This window comes from Oncorhynchus mykiss, chromosome 2 (genome assembly GCF_013265735.2).
Source record: "Oncorhynchus mykiss isolate Arlee chromosome 2, USDA_OmykA_1.1, whole genome shotgun sequence".
Lineage (NCBI taxonomy): Eukaryota > Metazoa > Chordata > Actinopteri > Salmoniformes > Salmonidae > Oncorhynchus > Oncorhynchus mykiss.
The window spans coordinates 68,008,138-68,027,244 of record NC_048566.1 but is presented as its reverse complement, the minus strand read 5'-3'; the positions used below and the strand labels follow the sequence as shown (position 1 = coordinate 68,027,244).

At 42.2% G+C, this 19,107-nt stretch overlaps 1 protein-coding gene across 2 annotated transcripts in view; it reads left to right on the top strand.

Annotated features, from left to right (window-relative positions):
• cdh13 (cadherin 13, H-cadherin (heart)) overlaps positions 1–19,107 on the top strand; it is a 526,708-nt gene that overhangs the window by 165,649 nt on the left and 341,952 nt on the right. For both annotated transcript variants that reach the window (XM_036954055.1, XM_036954048.1), the window contains exon 3: positions 14,611–14,822. In XM_036954055.1, the coding sequence (XP_036809950.1) occupies positions 14,611–14,822 (212 nt within the window). The remainder of the gene's footprint in view (positions 1–14,610; positions 14,823–19,107) is intronic.

The window sequence follows — 19,107 nt, the reverse complement described above, 5'->3', positions numbered from 1 at the left end:
CATAGCCACAGGCAGAACAGTTGAAACTGGAGCAGCAGCAGGTGGACTGGGGTGGACTGTGGATAGCAGGTGGACTGGGGACAGCAAGGAGTCATCAGTCCAGGTAGTCCTGAGGAATGGTCCTAGGGCTCAGGTCCTCCGAGAGAAGAGAGAAAAGAGAGAGTTAGAGGGAGCATACTTAAATTCACACAGGACACCGGATAAGAGAAATACTACAGATATAACAGGCTGATCCTATCCCCCTGACACAAACTATTGCAGCATAAATTCTGCAGGCTGAGACAGGAAGGATCGGGAGACACTGTGGCCCCGTCCGACGATACCCCCTGACACGGCCAACCAGGCAGGATATAACCCCACACACTTTGCCAAAGCACAGCCTCACACCACTAGATGGATATCTTCAACGACCAACTTACTACTCTGAGACAACGCCGAGAATAGCCCACGAAGATCTCACGCCAACCCGGACAGGAAGATCACGTCAGTGACTCAACCCACTCAAGTGACGCACCCCTCCTAGGCACGGCATGGAAGAGCACCAGTAAGCCAGTGACTCTGTCATCGTAATAGTGTTGGAGGCAGAGAATCCCAGTGGAGAGAGGGGAACCGGCCAGGCAGAGACTGCAAGGGTGGTTCGTTGCTCCAGTGCCTTTCCGTTCACCTTCACACTCCTGGGACAGACTACACTCAATCATAGGACCTACTGAAGAAATGAGTCTTCAATAAATACTTAAAGGTCAAGACAGAGTCTGCGTCTCTCACATGGATAGGCAGACCATTCCATTCAAATGGAGCTCTATAGAAGAAAGCCCTGCCTACAGCTGTTTGCTGAGACATTTGTGGGAAAATTAGGAGGCCTGCGTCTTGTGACCATAGTGTACGTGTAGGTATGTACGGCAGAACCAAATCGGAAAGATAGGTAGGAGCAAGCCCATGGAATGCTTTGTAGGTTAGCAGGAAAACCTTGAAGTCAGCCCTAGCCCTAACAAGAAGCTAGTGTAGAGAGGCTAGCACTGGAGTAATATGATACAATTGTTTTGGTCCTAGTCAAGATTCTAGCTGCCGTGTTTAGCACTACAGTTTATTTTGTGTTTTATCTGGGTAGCAGGAAAGTAGAGCATTAGCATTGGCAGTAGTCTAATCTAGAAATGACAAAAGCATGTATTTTTCTGTATATGCACATTTCCAGATATCATCAGCAGTAAAACAATGAGGGCATGGCAGAGGACAGGGAGAGCTCTGCAGAGTTGATTTATGGCATTTGAATGTGCATCAGATGGCAACAAGATTGTATTGTACTGCAATTTCATCAGGTTACAGGAATACAAAGCCAGCTAGAGGTGGTTAGAATAGGATGGAAGGCCAAGAGTGCGTGTAACCAATAGAGAGTCCCGAGTGTGGACAAATATAGTATATCCCACGATTGGTAAACAAGCAAGTCCCTAGTCAACAAAAGCACACAGGAGTAATGAGGCAAATTGCATAAAGCACAAGAAAAATGTATAATGACTTGGGGCTAGCCATTGTAAGTTCAGAGTCACTCACTCCAATAGGGCGAGTGTGCTGGAGGTGAGCGAAAGCTCGGGAGAGAGGGGGGAGTGTGGCTTGGGTACCTGTACCAGACAGGGGGAGACAGGCCAGGGCAGACTGTGAACAGATCACCAGGTGGAATCCAAGCAGCAGTGCATCAGGCAACAGGATTAGATGTCACACCCACTTGGCAGAAGCTTTTTTCAGGAGGCCTTGTAGAAATTCCCAGCTAGCTAGCTAACGTAGCTAGCAAGTCTCTGTCCACCATTTTTTTCCATGTGGAAAAGGAGGTCATTAGCTAGGTATATCTCTTCAGTTTCAGCGAATGGACCTTTACGACGTCCAAACAAAGTTGTCCTGTGGCTGTTGTATTTTGGAGATTGTGAGCAGGATATCTTCTGATGTGCTCAAAGCAACAATATTGTTTCTTACTGAGGTAATTTACAATTAAAATGCCCTGGCTGCATATCAGTTCAAAATCATGATGATGACTGCTAGCTTGCTAGCTAAGATTTTGAAAGTATGATGTTGACATGATCAGTCGAATCAAAGCAATGTGACAGTTTAGCCAGTCACATTATTGTTTGTAAATAGCACAACGTGAGACGGTGGGAGCTGGTAAGTCCATAGCATTCTATATCTATCGACAAGTCTCTGTTGTGTGGCACACATGAGGTGATAAAGTTACACTTGTATTCACTACTAAGTGTTTGCCATCAGATATGTTATAATGGTATTCTGCCCGAAGTCAAAGAGCTCTGAATGAGTTATCTGTACAGCTGCCATTTTTTCCCTCTGCTTCCTACTAGCATTTTTTTCTCATCCATTTTTCTTCCCTCTGCTGTGTACACATGCCGCTCTTCCTTCAAAAAAGCATGAATCACAACTTCCCTTGCACAATTTATCTCGTTCACTTTCGCTTGTAAATATCCAATATCCACGTTCACCGAAAATGTCATTCAGGAGCTACAGTACTAGCAAATCTTTGTATAACTTCATGAGCTGTATTTGCCTGTCTTTGCAAGTTGTTTATGTTCATTTTCGCCCGTTAGCATTTTGTTAACGGCATCTATGTGATTTTGCTATTAGTTTGTGCACGTTTTGTTAGCATTCTGGTAATAGAGGCCCAATGGGCTTTTCTTGCATTTTTAGCGCCCTCTTGTGTGCTATGTCAGAAATATCATAACTCCCGGGATGAGAGAAGGATGGATGACGGTATGAAAATCTGGATACTGCCCAAGCCTAGTAGCTACATATTGCATAGTACAAACATCTGCTAAATCTGTCTATGGTTTGTGTAGTAGCACATTTACATTTCTTGTTGGAATTACATCATAGTGGACTTGTACTATCATCCCAAAATAATAATAAGCTACACTGCGAAGCGGGATGAGTTGAGTTAGTTGCAATGTAGTATTTCTAGACAGACAGGTTGCTTCTGGCAATGTACCAATGCTCCAACTTAACACTTCTGTAGAAGTTCCAGCTTCACTTGGTAACATCATTGTCGGATCCTCTTGTTGCCCTAGCTAAACATGCATCTCGGCCTCCTTGGGTTATTCCTTTCCATGGTTTTGAGTGTGAGTACCTTTTGAACTATCTAGCTTAACTTGACCACAATTCCCGCCCACATTTTAAACCATGCCTACCCAAACTCTGAAGACAACCCTCACTGAACAATTTTTTGTCAAAGAAAGCCGACATCCTCCCCTAGACCTTGTGCTGTTGCCTAGCTTACGATGCTCCAAGGTGTGCGATATCTGGAATTAGTTGGGATGCAGTGCATCTTCTGAAGTGCCAAACACATTTAGTAAAGCAGTTAGCATGCATGGCTGACCTTTAACTGTGGATGAGAGAACTTTCTGTTCGAGGCTGTCAGTGATTAAGAAGTTAAATGTACTTTTTAGTATGTCTGTGCAGCAATCGGTCAGACAATGCAGTAGATGTGTACTGTCTGATGAATCCCCCTGCGCCCCCCTGCTGTAGCCTCTCCCTGAGGACACATTGGGGGACACCATTAGCCTATAGAGAGTGACATGATAAATACAAGGCTGTCTGCAACCAGCTCATACTTAGCCCACTTCACCAGTTATTCATAAAGTTATGAATTCTAACTTTATAGTATGTCTGTGTTTGTGTGTGCGCGCGAGTGCGCGCTTGTGTGTGTGTGTGCATCTGGGTGTGCGTGTGTGAGAAAGAGAAAGTGTGTAGTTATTATACCTCCGCTTGGACAATTTTTCTCAGGTTTCCAATGTGCTTTTGTGAGGCTGGGCTATTCTACTGAGTACAGTGGTATTGTATAAGACCCACATCAGAGTACCAACCACATGGAGATTCTACGAAAAGCATTATGCTATGATTGCAATCAATAAGAAGAAATCTCTATGTGCCTTTCTATATTATTGCTCTAGGTGCACTGGAGAGATATACTGTAAAAGGCACAGAGAGACTTGACTTGAGACTTCAACATGATGATGATGATTTACCACATCCGTCAACGGCGTCATTAATAAGTGCATCGATGCCGTCGTCAACACAGTGACCATACGTACATATCCCAACCAGATTACAAGCAACATCCGCAATGAGCTAAAGGCTAAAGCTGCCGCTTTCAAGGAAATCCCGCTATGACCTCCGACGAGCCATTAAACAGGGAAAGCGTCAATACAGGACTAAGATCGAATCCTACTTCGCCAGCGCTGATGCTCGATGGATGTGGCAGGCCCTCAAACTATGACGGATTACAAAAGGAAACCCAGCCACGAGCTGCTCAGTGATGCTAGCCTACCAAACAAGCGAAATGCCTTCTATACTCTCTTCGAGGCAAGCAACACTGACCCATGTGTGAGAGCACCTGCTCTGACTATGTGATCTTTCTCTCCATAGCCGATGTGAGTAAGACCTTTAAACAAGTTAACATTCGCAAGGCCGCGGGGCAAGACGGAATACCAGGACATGTACTCAGCAAGTATGTGGACTATTCGGAAATGTCTTCACTGACATTTTCAACCTATCCCTGATCCGGACTGTAATAACAACTTCCAGTAGACCACCGTACTCCCCATGTCCAACAAAGCCAAGGTAACCTGCCTAAATGTCTATCGCCCTGTAGCACTCACATCTATAACCATTAAATACTTCGAAAAGCTGGTCACATCAACACCATCATCCTAGTCATCCTGGACCCACTCCAATTTGCATACCGCCCCAACAAATCCACAGATGACGTAATCTCTATTCCATTCCACACTGCCTTCACCTACCTGGACAAAAGAAATACCAACAGTGGTTCCTCCATTAAAAGTTGTGAGCTTACGCCGTGGGATTTAGAGGTAATTTGTGGTTAAGTACGGTACCCTGCGTCACCACTTCATTGCTCCAGACCAGTGCTAAAGGGGTGTTAAAGTACTGATTATGCTTTTGGGTCCTACTGTGTCTCTAACTGACAATGAATGGCCGACATAAACCTAAACAGAAACGTATAATTGTGCACGACTTCAGTAATACTTACTAAAACTGTTGTTATACTAAGGTTTTTATTATTTTATTTTATTAGGATTATTTACCTCTCACTGTAGTACTGTAGGCCACTCCCATCTGGTCACATTGTACAGCGCCTGAGTGGCACAATGGTCTAAGACACTGCTTAGCAGTGCAAGCTGTGATGATACAGATGCCGATTCAATTCCCATGCTGGCCACAACTGGGAGACCCATGAGATGACTCTAGGTTTTTGGTTCTTCTCCCTCTAAAAACAGAACTAAATCATTCTAAATAACAAACGGGCTTTATTTACAACTTAGTAACTATGTCTCACCCCAAGTTCAAGAATGGTCTTTTTACATGATTTAAAAACAAAATTATTTTCAAAGATTTTAAGGGTTATTGCACTTAATAATGGTGCTGACTAGGGAAACGTTCCCACGGTTCTGGTCTTAGTGCCAGTCTGCACGTTCAAAGTAAAACAGTGTAACTAATAATGGCATCTTTATGCTTTCATTAATAAAATAATGATATAAAATACTCTTTCAAAATGCCGATGTTTATTTAGTTATGGATCCATAACAAATTACTATGGGAATAAATATCACTGAATTACAGAAATATCCTCCAATCCTCTATATGTAATTATTGGGGGAGAGTCACCTCATATTTTTTGATATACTGTAGGCCTACCGTAGGCAACATGAGTCTCATTAGTGTTGAGTAATGTGCTGTTAAAAGTGGTGTAGGTCTTATTTATTTAAAGAGCATATTGAAGTTAGAAGCAATAGGATTTGAAGCAATAGCCTACAACTATTTGAGCACCATTTCACGCTGCTCTGAGACAATCATGGGGACTGGTCTTGGTAAATCAATGTGATTTTTATTTTCACTTAATCTCCGTTTGGGTATTGGTTAGACTAGAATTAAAAAATGAGGGTGCCGAAATGTTATGCTCTTAGTGTAACCTTTATTTAACTAGGCAAGTCAGTTAAGAACCAATTCTTATTTACAAGGACAGCCAACTCCTTCCTCTCCGTCGGGGAATTGAAACCCAATCTCCTGTGTGCCCTGCCCGCATGACATGGGGATTCTTTAGCTAAATAGCCCAGTACTATACTGACAACCGTTACGCTGTACAGCGCAATATTTTCCGTTCCATCCTAACGGAAACCCAGAGGGTTTTTGTTTTTCTTGGAATAGAAAACACCATAATATGAATCAAATTAATTAAGCAAGTACCAATCAAAAGTTTACACACATCTACTCATTTCAGGATTTTTCTTTATTTTTTACTATTTTCTATATTGTAGAATAATAGTGAAGACATCACAACTATGAAATAACACATATGGAATCACAGTAGCCTAATAAACAAATGCAGGTGGCTTATACTGTATCTTCAAAATGCTTTAAATGCTTTAATATCCAAATGTAAAAGCATATACTGTACAGTACTGTATTTCTTCATCATTATCTTTATGCTTTCGTTAGTAATATAATGATAAAAATACACTTTCAATATGTGGATATTGTTTTAGTTATGGATCCATAGCGAATTACTATGGAAATAAATATCACTGAATAACATAAATATTGCAACAAAGTTGTCTAATGAAGGCAAACAAATTGTTGCTTACTGGAAAATATTCTTTCAAACACACATGGTCACGTTGTACAGCGTCATTATGGATTAGCAGGGCTATATTTTGGCGTTCATTAATATTATTTTGGCGTTCATTAATTTTATTTTGATTACAATCGCTCACTGTCAATTTTTTGAAAATGAAATAATCTCCAAAATATCGTTATATATGGCCTTCCCGCTATAAACGTTTATTTCAGCACTATTCCCTGCTTCTCTGAGAAAAGCATGGAGAAACAAAAATGTTAAATGAATTCCATGATATTCTTAAGATATATGTGTTAACTGAATATATGCAAATGATGTCTGCTAAATAATCAAGTTAAGTTTCTCCCAAAATAAATAATTCTAAATAACAAACTGGCTTTATTTACAAATTAGTGTGTCACACCCTGACCTTAGAGATCCTTTTTATGTCTCTATTTTGGTTTGGTCAGGGCGTGAGTTGGGGTGGGCATTCTATGTTTTGTGTTTCTATGATTTTCTATTTCTATGTTTTGGCCGGGTATGGTTCTCAATCAGGGACAGCTGTCTATCGTTGTCTCTGATTGGGAACCATACTTAGGTACCCTTTTTCCCACCTGTGTTTTTGGGAAGTTAACTTTGTTTGATGGCACATAGCCTTAAGCGTCACTTTTTGTTTTGTATTGTTTATTGTTTTGTCGGCGTCATTTCGAATAAAAGAGAAAATGTACACTCACCACGCTGCACCTTGGTCCAGTTCTTTTAACGGCCGTGATATAGTGAGAATGTCTCACCCCTTGTTCAATAATTGCCTTTTTCTCACTCACTCTAGATTAAATGAAAACACAATCTCCAAAATATTGTTACTTTTTAAACAAAGCGATTATTAATATTATTAATTCATTTAGAATTCTATAAAAGCCCCTTAGATTTTCTCACAGATCCTATTTTTTAGATATAATGTAGGCCTACCATAGGTATTCATTTACAATCCTCCAATCCTTTTATGCTGTAGCCTACTCCCGACCATCACGTTGTAGAGCGCAATATTTTCCATTCCATCCTAGGTTTTGTTTTTCACTTTTTCTCGGAATAGAAACAACATAATATTAATCAAATTAATTAAGTCAAATTTCTTAAAATCAATCCCATGTACTGTGTTATTACAAAAAAGGTTTTAAATTCCCTAGTAATGCCAATATGGGAGACTATCAAATGCTTCTCAACATTGATCTCTGGTTGTCAAACTTGCACTAACCTGCATTTACATAACAAATAGCTGACAGTGAAATAACGTGCCATACAATGCTGCAGCAACCCGCAAGGTGTGCTGCAGTATGATGCAACTTTTAAAGGAGGAACCACTGAATGCTGTTCATTGAGTACAGCTCAGCATTCAACACCTTAGTCCACTCCAGGCTCATAACTAAGCTCAGGACCTGACTGAACACCTCCCTCTGCATCTGCATCCTGGACTTCCTGACGGGCTGCCCCCTGGCTGTGAGGATAGGCAACAACACATCCACCACTTTGACTGTCAACACGGGGGCCCCTCAGGGGTGTGTGCTTAGTTTCCTCCTGTATTCCCTGTTCACCCACAACTACAACACCATCATCCAGTTTGTTGATGACACAACGATGGTAGGACTGATCACCGACAACAATGAGGCAGCGTATAGGGAGGAGGTCAGAGACCTGCCAGTGTGGTGCCAGGACAACAACCTCTCCCTCAACTTCAGCAAGACAAAGGAGCTGAACGTGGACTACAGGAAATGGGGGGGGGGGGGGGGGGGGGGGGGGGGGGCAAGCACGCCCACATCCACATCAATGGGGCTTTAGTGGAGTGGGTTGAGAACTTCAAGTTTCTCAGTATCACTAAGAAACCTACATGGACCACACACCCACACAATTGTGAAGAGGGCACGACAGTGCCTTTTCCCCCCTCAGGATGCTGAAGAAATTAGGAATGGGCCCTCAGATCCTCAAAAAGTTCTAGAGCTGCACCATTGAGGGCATTATGACTGCCAGCATCACGCTTGGTACGGCAACTGCAAGGCACCCACCGCAAGGTGCTACAGAGTACGGCCCTGTACATCATTGCGACCAAGCTCACTGCCATCCAGGACTTCTATACCAGGCGGTGTCAGAGGAAGACTCAAAGAATTGTCAAAGACTCCAGACACCCAAGCCATAGACTGTTCTCTCTGCTACCGCACAGCAAGTGGTATCAGTGCACCAAGTCTGGAACCAAAAGAGTAACCTCAACAGCTTCTATCACCAAGCCATAAGTCTGCTAAACAAGACTGCTTAAAAGCTAATCATATGGCTACCTGGACTACCTGCATTGACCCTTTTTTGCGCTAACTCTCTTGCACTGACTCCGTGCACACACACTGGACTCTACCGACACACTCAGACATATTTACACTGATAACCCAACACACACATACACACACAAACAATACATACGCCCACACACACAACACGCGCACAAAAAATATATATATACTATATACTGCCACACACACACTCATACACACTTTCACACTCACACACATACGCTTCTGTTACTGTCTATTATCTATCCTGTTGCCTAGTTACTTTATGCCTACTTCTATGTACATAGCTACCTCAATTACCTCGTACCCCTGCACATTGACTCGGTGCTTGTACTCCCTATAGATAGCCATGTTATTTTTTACTCGTTGTTCTTATTCGTTATTCACTGTGTATTTATTCTTTGTGACACTATTTCTATTATTATACATGTTTTATATTTATATTAACTCTGCATTGTTGGAAAAGTACCCGTAAGTAAGCATTTCATTGTTAGTTTACACCTGTTGGTTACGAAGCATGTGAAAAAAAACAATTTAATGTGACTTGATTTGATTACAGTGATTTTGTGCCAGTCAGATATTATTCAAATGTATGATTTAAATAACTTCAGTTTCTCATTTTCTTATGGTCTGTCTGTTCTGTGTCCTGGCTTGGGCTGTGTTTTCAGTCCCTAGAGCTACACTAAGATCAGTGGTCTGTTTGAACTTATCTTCATCGACCATATTTCATATTTTGGAGAGAGTAAGAGAGAGAAATAGAAGGAGAGAGAGCAAAAGAAAGAGAGCAAGAGAGCGAGAAGCAGGGACCAAAAGAGAGAAATTGCAAAAGCACAAGAGAGACAGATAGAGAGAGAAGAAAATGAGAAGAAAGGGAGATTAAGCATCAGAGAAGTTTGATATGGAATCAGACATGCTGCTTCTACTTTTTGCAGAACTTGTCTGAAATCCTCAGATTCCAGCTCTCTAAATGTCCTCCTAACAGTGAGACCCTGGTGTGAAAGCCTCCTGGGATGTTCTGCTCACAGTAGAAGCACAGCCTTGTTCCCGCTTAAAGGCTGTGTGTGTTGTACACAATGCTCCTCACAAATGAGAAACTCTGGCAGTAAATGGAATTACGTTTCAAAAGTTTCAAAAGCAGCACAGCGCTGTAATGCCGGATTACTTAGCGACATGATTTTGCGAGGCCTTTTGAGGCAGAGCACACTCTAATAGGACACAGCTATCAGCTCTGATGCAGACACTGTCACCTTTCAGATTAGTCTTCAGATTTCCATCTCTCCCCATCATAACATCTTGACATTTAGTTAGGAGGCAGAAAATTGTCTTCACAACACTGAGCAGGAAAACCTTATTACCTGACATAAAAAAAAAATGTATTTCGTGCCTGACAATAAAAAGGAATCCAAAGTAAATATGAGTTGTTAGATGTAATCCCATTTCCCTCGATCAAAGCCAAGCAGAAAAGGTTACACATCTGAAGCTTCCTGTTGTCTTCAAAATTATTTCTCAACCGCCTATCAAAGACTTGTTGTGTTTCTTCCGTACCCTTTTAGGATGCTCACAACATAACCGTAATGCTTTCAAGAGACAGCGTTGGATGATCAGAATGCTTGTTAGATGAAAGGAGATGGTAATGTCAAGCATCATATACAACTACACCTCCATTTGTTTATTAAGGCATAGGAGTTTTGAGAAAACAGAAACTGTTTCGGGTGAAGTACATATAATGACCCCGGCAAACTGGTTTCGAAATGATTTATTGTCATTTCGAATGGAATTAAACATCTGCAATAACTAGCTGCACAAGCAGCTCTATTTTATATTTGAACATTTTTGCAGGTTTAAATTCCCAAAAGTACGAAGTGTAAGTACTGCCATATGTATGACATATCCTTCAAAATAAGTTTACATTACTAGTCATTACTTACATGTAATGAACCCAGCAATTTGGTTTATAAATGATTTATTTACATTTTGAATGGAATTAAACATCTGCAATAACTATCTGAATGAGCAGCTCTGCTCATAATTTGAATCATTTTGCAGGCTTAAGTTCCAAAAAGTACAAATCGTAAATACTACCGTATGTATGACAGTTAATTCCATTCTGAAAGTGTCATGCGGGATTTTCAGTAGCTATGCAGTAATACCATATTACTTAGCTACGGTGTCCTAAAGGACCAAGCACAGTCATGAGAGGACAGATCACCATTTTACATTACCATGATTGGTTTTATGGCCTAAAAGGAACTCATGTCAAATTGGGTGACTGTAAAAAAAGAAAGCCCACACAGTTCTCAGTAAGGGGTTTTAGCCAGCTAATCCATGTTGTGCAGTGCTGTTTAAACTCATAGCCACTTCTTGGAGGACGAGGGGGCCAATGCCATTGTCACTTGACATCAAAGCACATCCCGCCATGCTCCCGCTGAAATCCCCCCAAAACCTGACAACATTAGAATACCATCAAACGCTCGCTGCTTGCCTTTGAAATTTCTGACACTGTTTGCAGGCTATGAAGAGTTGTATGGGGATAGAAATTAACATTTTTATTTTATTTAACTAGGCAAGTCAGTTAAGAACAAGTTCTTATTTACAATGACTGCCTACCGGGGAACAGTGGGTTAACTGCCTTGTTCAGGGGTAGAACAACAGAGTTTGACCTTGTCAGCTCAGGGATTCGATCCAACAACCTTTCGGTTACTGACCCAACACTCTAACCAATAGGCTACCTACCTGCCATGCTTTTTGTTAGCAATGAGAATTGAATATAGAAATGGAGTTCTGTTGACTCTTTCAACCTCTACTGGCATGGTGAAGCATTGCCTTTCTTTCCCTCCTCTCCTGTCAGTCCGTAGACAGAGTGAGTGTGTGATTGTGGCCAGAGGGGAGATTTAAAGTGGCTGTGGTGGAGAAAGCGATAAAAAGGCCCCACAACAGAGTTGAAAAGGTTAAGTGCATTGAGCGAGTACGTTGATAGATTTGATTCCTATTGATTTGGTAGGCACACAGCACTAACTGTAGAGGTTTCCAATTTCAGATGGTCCTGAGGTGTAGAGAGTCTGCAAGAAGGAGAGACCCAGTTCAGCTTCACACAACAAATACAGGAGACACACTGCTGAGGGCCTAAAACAGGCTTCATCAATGTTGGAGGAAGACTTCCTTCCATCTCCTTTATCTTCTGTCCACAACAAAAAGGCATTGATCTTATTATGGAAGCATTCATAGATCCCCCCAACCTACAGTACAGACTGACTAAGACAGGAGAAGAAATAGAGAGGGGAGGGGGGAGCGAGAGAGAGAGAGATAAAGAAAGGGACTGAAATATCAATTTTTATAGATGCACAGCCAGTGTGTTCTGCTGTGCCCCCCGTTCCTCATAATGCCAGTAATTCTAATGACAGGGACGTTGGCAGGGCAGGGTGGGCTTGTTAGTGTTACAGAGATCAGTGGGAGGCCCAGAACAGAACATCGCTGCACATGAGACACACCACCATGTAGCTGTAACTGTTCATCAACCCCTCATCATGTCCCTTCTGTCACTGCACTGGCAGTGGCACAGTGTGCCAGCCATCCTCGTAAAACCTGGCCTCCCTCCATATAACCTGCCTTTTATGGCCCGCTGCACATCATAATGTCTGCATGGACAGCTGGGTGTGTTTGGGTGTTTGTTTGGGGGTATTTGGCTTTTTGGCAAAATTACAGATGGCGATTGTGTGTGTTGATGATCCTACCAACCGCTTAACCTCTCGCTTTACAAATGATATACTGTATTCAAATAAAAAAAATAAGATAATAATTAAGGTGTGTCATTTTCTGCAGTTAAGCAACAGGTGCTAATTGTTGCAGTGGGTTACCATGGTGGTTGAATGGAATGAAAGCGTAGCTCCAACTGTTTGATAATAAGTGGTAATGAGAGTTTAGAGGGTTTTTCAACATTAAATGTACAACACTACAATTAGCTCAGCATCTGGCCCAGGGTTGCTGGAAGTGCCACCAGATGTACATGTACATTTAATGTGAGTATTATAAGCTGTTGAGAGCAGGAATATAGGTTGATTCATGGGTAAACTAAAAAGGAGTGCTTTCCCATTCTTCCCACTTGAGAGTCAGTTTTATCCGAGGGCACTGTATTGAAGACTGTCCTTGGCTCTCCATTATAAACAGAATGTGCAGATGAGATGTTCAGTGTTCTTCAGTTTAAGAGTTCCCAGGGCTAGGGAGTATACGCTGCTAAGGATATTTCTGTTGTGTAGAGAAAAGAAGAAAAGAGGAAATTCATTTATTATGGATGTATTATGTAGAACATTGTCCCGACTGTAAAGCAAAGGGATTTTCCATAAAGCAGCAACAGTGGATTCCTTCTGAGGAGGAGTGGGCTCATTTGTAAATGGTGTTGTTATTAACCTAGCCACTGCTGGCTCAGATTTCAGGAAACAGTATCAATTACCTCGTACCCCTGCACATCCACCCAGAACTGCTACTCCCTGTATATGGCCATATTATTTGTACTCCTTATTGTTATTTGTTATTCACTGAGTATTTATTCCTTGTGTCACTATCTGTTTTTAGTTTATAGTTTTAATTTCAATCTTTAAATCTGCATTGTTGGGAAAGGATTAAGTTAGCATTTCACTGTTAGTCTACACCTGTTGTTTACGAAGCATGTGAAAAATACAATTGGATTTGATTCAAATATATGGATATCCCAGAAAACATCATGTTTTTCAAACAACTATGATCTCAAATTGAATCAGACCATTTAACCATGAGCTGGTGTAAGGTTATGTTCATGCCTGAGGCAGTATGTGATAACTCTCATTCAAGACAAGTCAAAGAGTCTACAGTCCAAACGGAGGTATTGTCTTCTCACCCCCACCACCTTCCTCTTGGGCTCCTCACAGTGGAAGGGGAGGGGGGTTGAGGGAAGGGTACTTGATGGGCCAGGAAGGAGAGTGTGGCAAAGCAAGATAAGGATAGGATCAACACGATCAGAGAAGATAAACCATGGTGTAGTGGCGCTATCTCTCTGTCAGACGACAATGGCATTTTACACATATGTGTACAGGGTGGCATACACACACACGCATGCAGGCATGCACACACGCACGCACACACTCACACAGAGTGAGATGGCTCATGAACATCTTATTTACCACACCATGTCCCTGGTAACGACATAGACTGGCAGCAAGTGGATGGTGAGGGGTGGAGAGGGACATTTAGGCAAAGCACACGGCTTTGATAAAAGCTCATTGAAGTGTTAATGATCGCTATTAAATGAAAGCAAACAATCACACTCACACAGCATACTTATGAATAGAAGGTACAGCATTAGCAGATGCGGATATGTGCGTGTATCTGTTCATGTGTTTATTTGTAATTGACAGAGAGGGAACCTAAGGTTATTGTATTTGAAGAGCTACCTTGGTTATTCCTGTGATGTTGCTCATGCATAGAGATCACTGAACCCTAGAAGAAACTGCTGCTGATCAGAGACAGCACATGTAGATATGTAGAATAGGTAGAGACCCTGGAATGCACAGGAACGCAACACAACCATGTAGAAAAGCTGTCTAAACAGTGTTGGTAATAGCTGTGATCTTTTGTTTCTCCCTCGCTCTCTCTCTCTCTTTCTCTCTCTCACAGTGTTCTTTGATGACTGTGCGGGGAATGAGGGCTTGGCGTTCGAGGTGTCCCACCCGGACTTCCAGGTGGACGAGGAGATGAACCTGGTGGCCAGACGAGACGTGATGGACAGCGGCACTGTCATGTTTATCCACGGGGTCAACGAGCAGGCTGATGACATGGCACAGGTGGACATTGTCGGAGCTCCACCTAGATCTCCTCAAACACTCAGGGTGAGTAGCTGGCCAATGGATGCCTCTGACTATGACAGATAGATACTCTCCTATTAATGTTGCTGTTCAGAGCTCATCATTTAGTAAGATAGCTGTGGAAAGAAGTGTGCAACAGACTGCACAACAAAGCTTTGAAATGACAGCTGTGTCTTTTCATTGTATTTTTCTACAAGGTACACTTATTTAAAGTGACTTCCTCTTTCCACTGGGTGGATGAGTGGACTTCATTTGGGTTTGGAGAGCTGGTGGTTGGCGAAAATGACTGTGATTATGTCTGCATCTCACTTTTGTTATTCAAGTACAGTTCCCAGAACTGCCCACTGTGCTCATTGTCGCCAAACCTTAACCACTTAAATCTTCAGTCTCATCTTAAAATAAAAATGTGTTCCTTCTATATATGGTGTTAGTATTCAAAATACCAAATACAGTAACTAATTTCTGTTTAATGATCCACAAAACCACCTGTATCAAAGTCACTCCATGCATTACCCCCTCCACTTGCCTTCCAGCCCCTTCCTGTCCCCGCCCTCCAGGCCAGCACTAGTGCTGCCAACTTGATTAAAACATTTCCCAGGGCCATCTCAAATATTCCGTTACCTCCCCTCCAATCATCGCTCTTCCCTGCTCCCTGCCCAGGTGTCCCACTGGTGTAGTTTCTCCGGTTCCCAGCCTAATGAGTAGCTCTCTCACTGTCTCTGTGCGTCACCTTGCCTTCATTTGTTTATGCTTCTCCCATTATTTATTTAGTTTGCCAGTCCACGGCTATGTCTTTGGCAAGCCTGGGAGGACATAAGGGAATGAGTCATCTCCATTCTGTGTGTGAATGGGGAGAGAAGGTTTCCTCATGAGTAATGTCACCATAATGTTCTTCTTGGCGAGTACGAAGGCGCTCTGTTTTTAAAACATTTTTTTTTTGTCTCCCGAGTTAAAAGAAGCTTAGTTAAATAAAATGTTTCTAAAATGTAATTTCCTTGTCGTAGGTTAACAAGACATTATGCATATTGACATGACTAAGTGCTATAATGAAAGAAAAAGTTAAGAAAAGTTGGGTGGCCGTGGCCCAATAACCAATTTTTCTTCAGAATTCATTCTGTAGGAGAGAACTCCCAGCAGTGTCAGACCAGCTCCGATGCCAGATCATCCATTGTCTCCTCCCTTTGTTCTGGCTCTTTGATATCGCTCTGCTGCTCTAGGCCTACCCAGTGGGGGATATTAGTGTTAATGGCATAGAATACATGAACCTCATTAATTAGGCAAAGAGGGAAAGTAAGAATAGAGAGACAGAGGAGACTATTGGACATAAGAGGGTTATGGTTGAGGAGGAGGAAGAGAAAGAGAAAAGGGTTGAACACAAAAGGGGCAGAAAGACAGGCGAAGAAAAGGAGGGAAAACAGGCAGATGAGACTGGATGAGTCCTTTAATGTGGATTGGTAAAGAGCTCTCATTATTTCACAATCAATTAATCTACAGAGGCTCTCTGCTTTGAGAAGCAGAACCAAAGAACAAAGCAACAGAACCATCACCCTCATCTCCGCCTCTATCATACACTGTATATCTCTGTGATGTAGACTTCAAGACTCAATCATCATAATTATTCCCCAATAGATCCACCAAACAAGGCTTGCTGTCTCTGGTGAAAGCCCCAAAGTCTGGAAAGGGTTTTGTAGGGATTGTGTTTGGAGGTTGTGTTGGGCAAACCAGTCGTACCAGGCTGAGGTCATGGCAATTTGATTTGGTGTTAGGAACAGAGCTTTTATAGATTAAGAGGAAACAGAATAAAATTGAAAAATATAAATGGGTTTCACATTTTACAGTGCCATCCTGTAATCGCAATTAATATCAACCACAGCAAATGACAGTACAAAACTGTTTTGTTCCCTTAAAACACGTCTCTGTTGCCAAGCTTTCATTACTCCAACCCCTCCATTTCTCCACTAATGTCGAGCGGAAATGTCCCTGGGTGTATATATTGATGTAACTGCCAAAATAATGGAAACACTTGAGCAAATGAGGGAAACAAAGTATATTGAAAGCAGGTTCTTCCACGCATGTGTGCTTCCTGAATTAATTAAGCCATTAACATCTCATAATGCTTAAGGTCATGTATAAAAATGCTGGGCAGGCCATTATTTTGGCTACCAGGGCTATGTCCTCATAGGATGACATCCATCCACAGGGCATAAGTTGTCACTGAATTATTTGATAAGCATGTAAAGGATGTAAACCATATGCCATGGCCGTGTCTGTTACCAGATCTCAACCCAATTGAACATTTCTGTGAGATTCTGGAGTGGCGCCTGAGACTGTTTTCCACCACCATCAACAAAACACCAAATATGGAATTTCTTGTGGACAAATGGCGTCACATCCCTCCAATAGTGTGCTAGACACTTGTTGTAAGGGTCGAAGCTGGTAGAGACGAGAAGCAGGTACAGGGAGTGAACATTTAATGGCGACAGACATGGAACAGGACAGGACAGTGTCTGGACGTGAACACATAACAACATTAATGCTGACACAGGGAACAACCGGGGGAGCAAACAGTTATAGACGGGGCAATCAACAAAGGGAAGGAGTCCAGGTGAGTCCAATGAGCGCTGCTGTGCGTAAAGATGGTGACAGGTGTGCGTAATGAAAGGCAGTCTGGCGCGTTCGAGCGCCAGAGAGGGAGAGCGGAAGTAGGCGTGACACTTGTAGAATCTATGCCAAGGTGCATTGAATTTGTTCTGACCTATGGTGGCCCAATGCCCTCGTAAGACACTTTATGTTGTTGTTTCCTGTATTTTGTCAGTTACCTGTATAATTCATGTTATAGTATCTTTATAGTGTCTTTGTTGTAGATTTATTGGCTTTTGATAATTGATAAGTGCTGTCTGAGTGGGGGTAGAATATGTTTTTAATTCCTCAGAGGAGGACAAGATGGTAATGTGGGCTTCAGCTTGAGGGAGGGAGGCTGCTGATAAATGATTGCCATTATGAGGAAACTCTGAATTCACAGAATAATGTATTATCTTTTGCTGGGGATCAATGTGAGAATTAATGGAAGAAAGCATTTTAATTTTTAAAAAATGCACACGCTAAGATATGGCATTTTGTTTATTTTTCTGTTATTTTCTTTCTGTTACATTATATAGTACAAGGGTCGCCCCCTGGGAAATAAATAGCCATATTTAAATATAACAATTGATAAGAGCAAAATAAAACTATTTAGTTGGCTTAGTTATTTTTCTTCCATGCCATCTCACTCTGAAATAAATGTAATATTGCATACTGAGAAATGTTTTGATCAAGTCCTCACTTCCTTCCATTAGTCTTTGATGGATAACAAACAGTTCTACAATGCTGCCACAACACAGCAGTTGACGGTGCATACTACACCCGCTCCTATTGCAGTTTAAAACCTGCTCTCTCACTTGTTCTTTCCGTTAAAGTACTGTGTTGTTTGTCTCCGTCAGCTGTGCAGTACACAGTACCATCTAGTACCATCAGTACACAGTACCATCTCTCCTCCACTCAGCCTCTCTGTTGCTCTCCTGGTTGTTCACCTCACATGGGCTCTTTGTCATATACCTGTAGTTACTAGTGGTAAGTCATGTCCAGGCCTGCCACTCAGCCATTGCTGTACTGAAGAATCATGGCAGGGCAGTTAGAGATCTGAGTCACTGTGTCAGTCTGCCTGGTGCTGTCCTCATCCCTGTCTGGCAGTATTGCCAAGTTAAGTGGTCTTTAGCAATCTTACAAAGTGCTTTGCTGAACTCTTCAGGTCACAGCTGGTGGTGATCCCTCTGTGTGATAACAACAACCAGACTTGTTGTTTTTATTTAATTTCTTGTGATGTTTGGTTGTGTATGTTGTGTTGTGTCTCAGTGCTGGCTTGTTGTGGCTGGAGACTAACATGTGTTCTGTGTCAATGGTGTAGTCCCAGGTTACACTCTGACATTCTCTCTCTGTTCGTACTGAACACCACTCCAACAGACAGTCAGGAATGACTAATGAGACTTCTCAATATAGTATTCAGGGGAAGAATGGCAGAATGGACAAGGACGTGACATTGCTGCCGCAGTAACTCTGCGAGTCTGTGAGTGACGAAGGCTCTGTCTGTCGCAATGCCTATAGATCCCAGGTCAAACAAAAGCCCCCACCATCAACACTTCTCTCACTTCCTCTTCGTCGTCCTACTCTGAAATACACACACATCAACTCCACTGCCCAAATGTATTCAGAGCCCCCCCCCCCCCATGTGTTCCTGGCACATCTTGGTGCTCACTTCCCTAATGAGAATTCA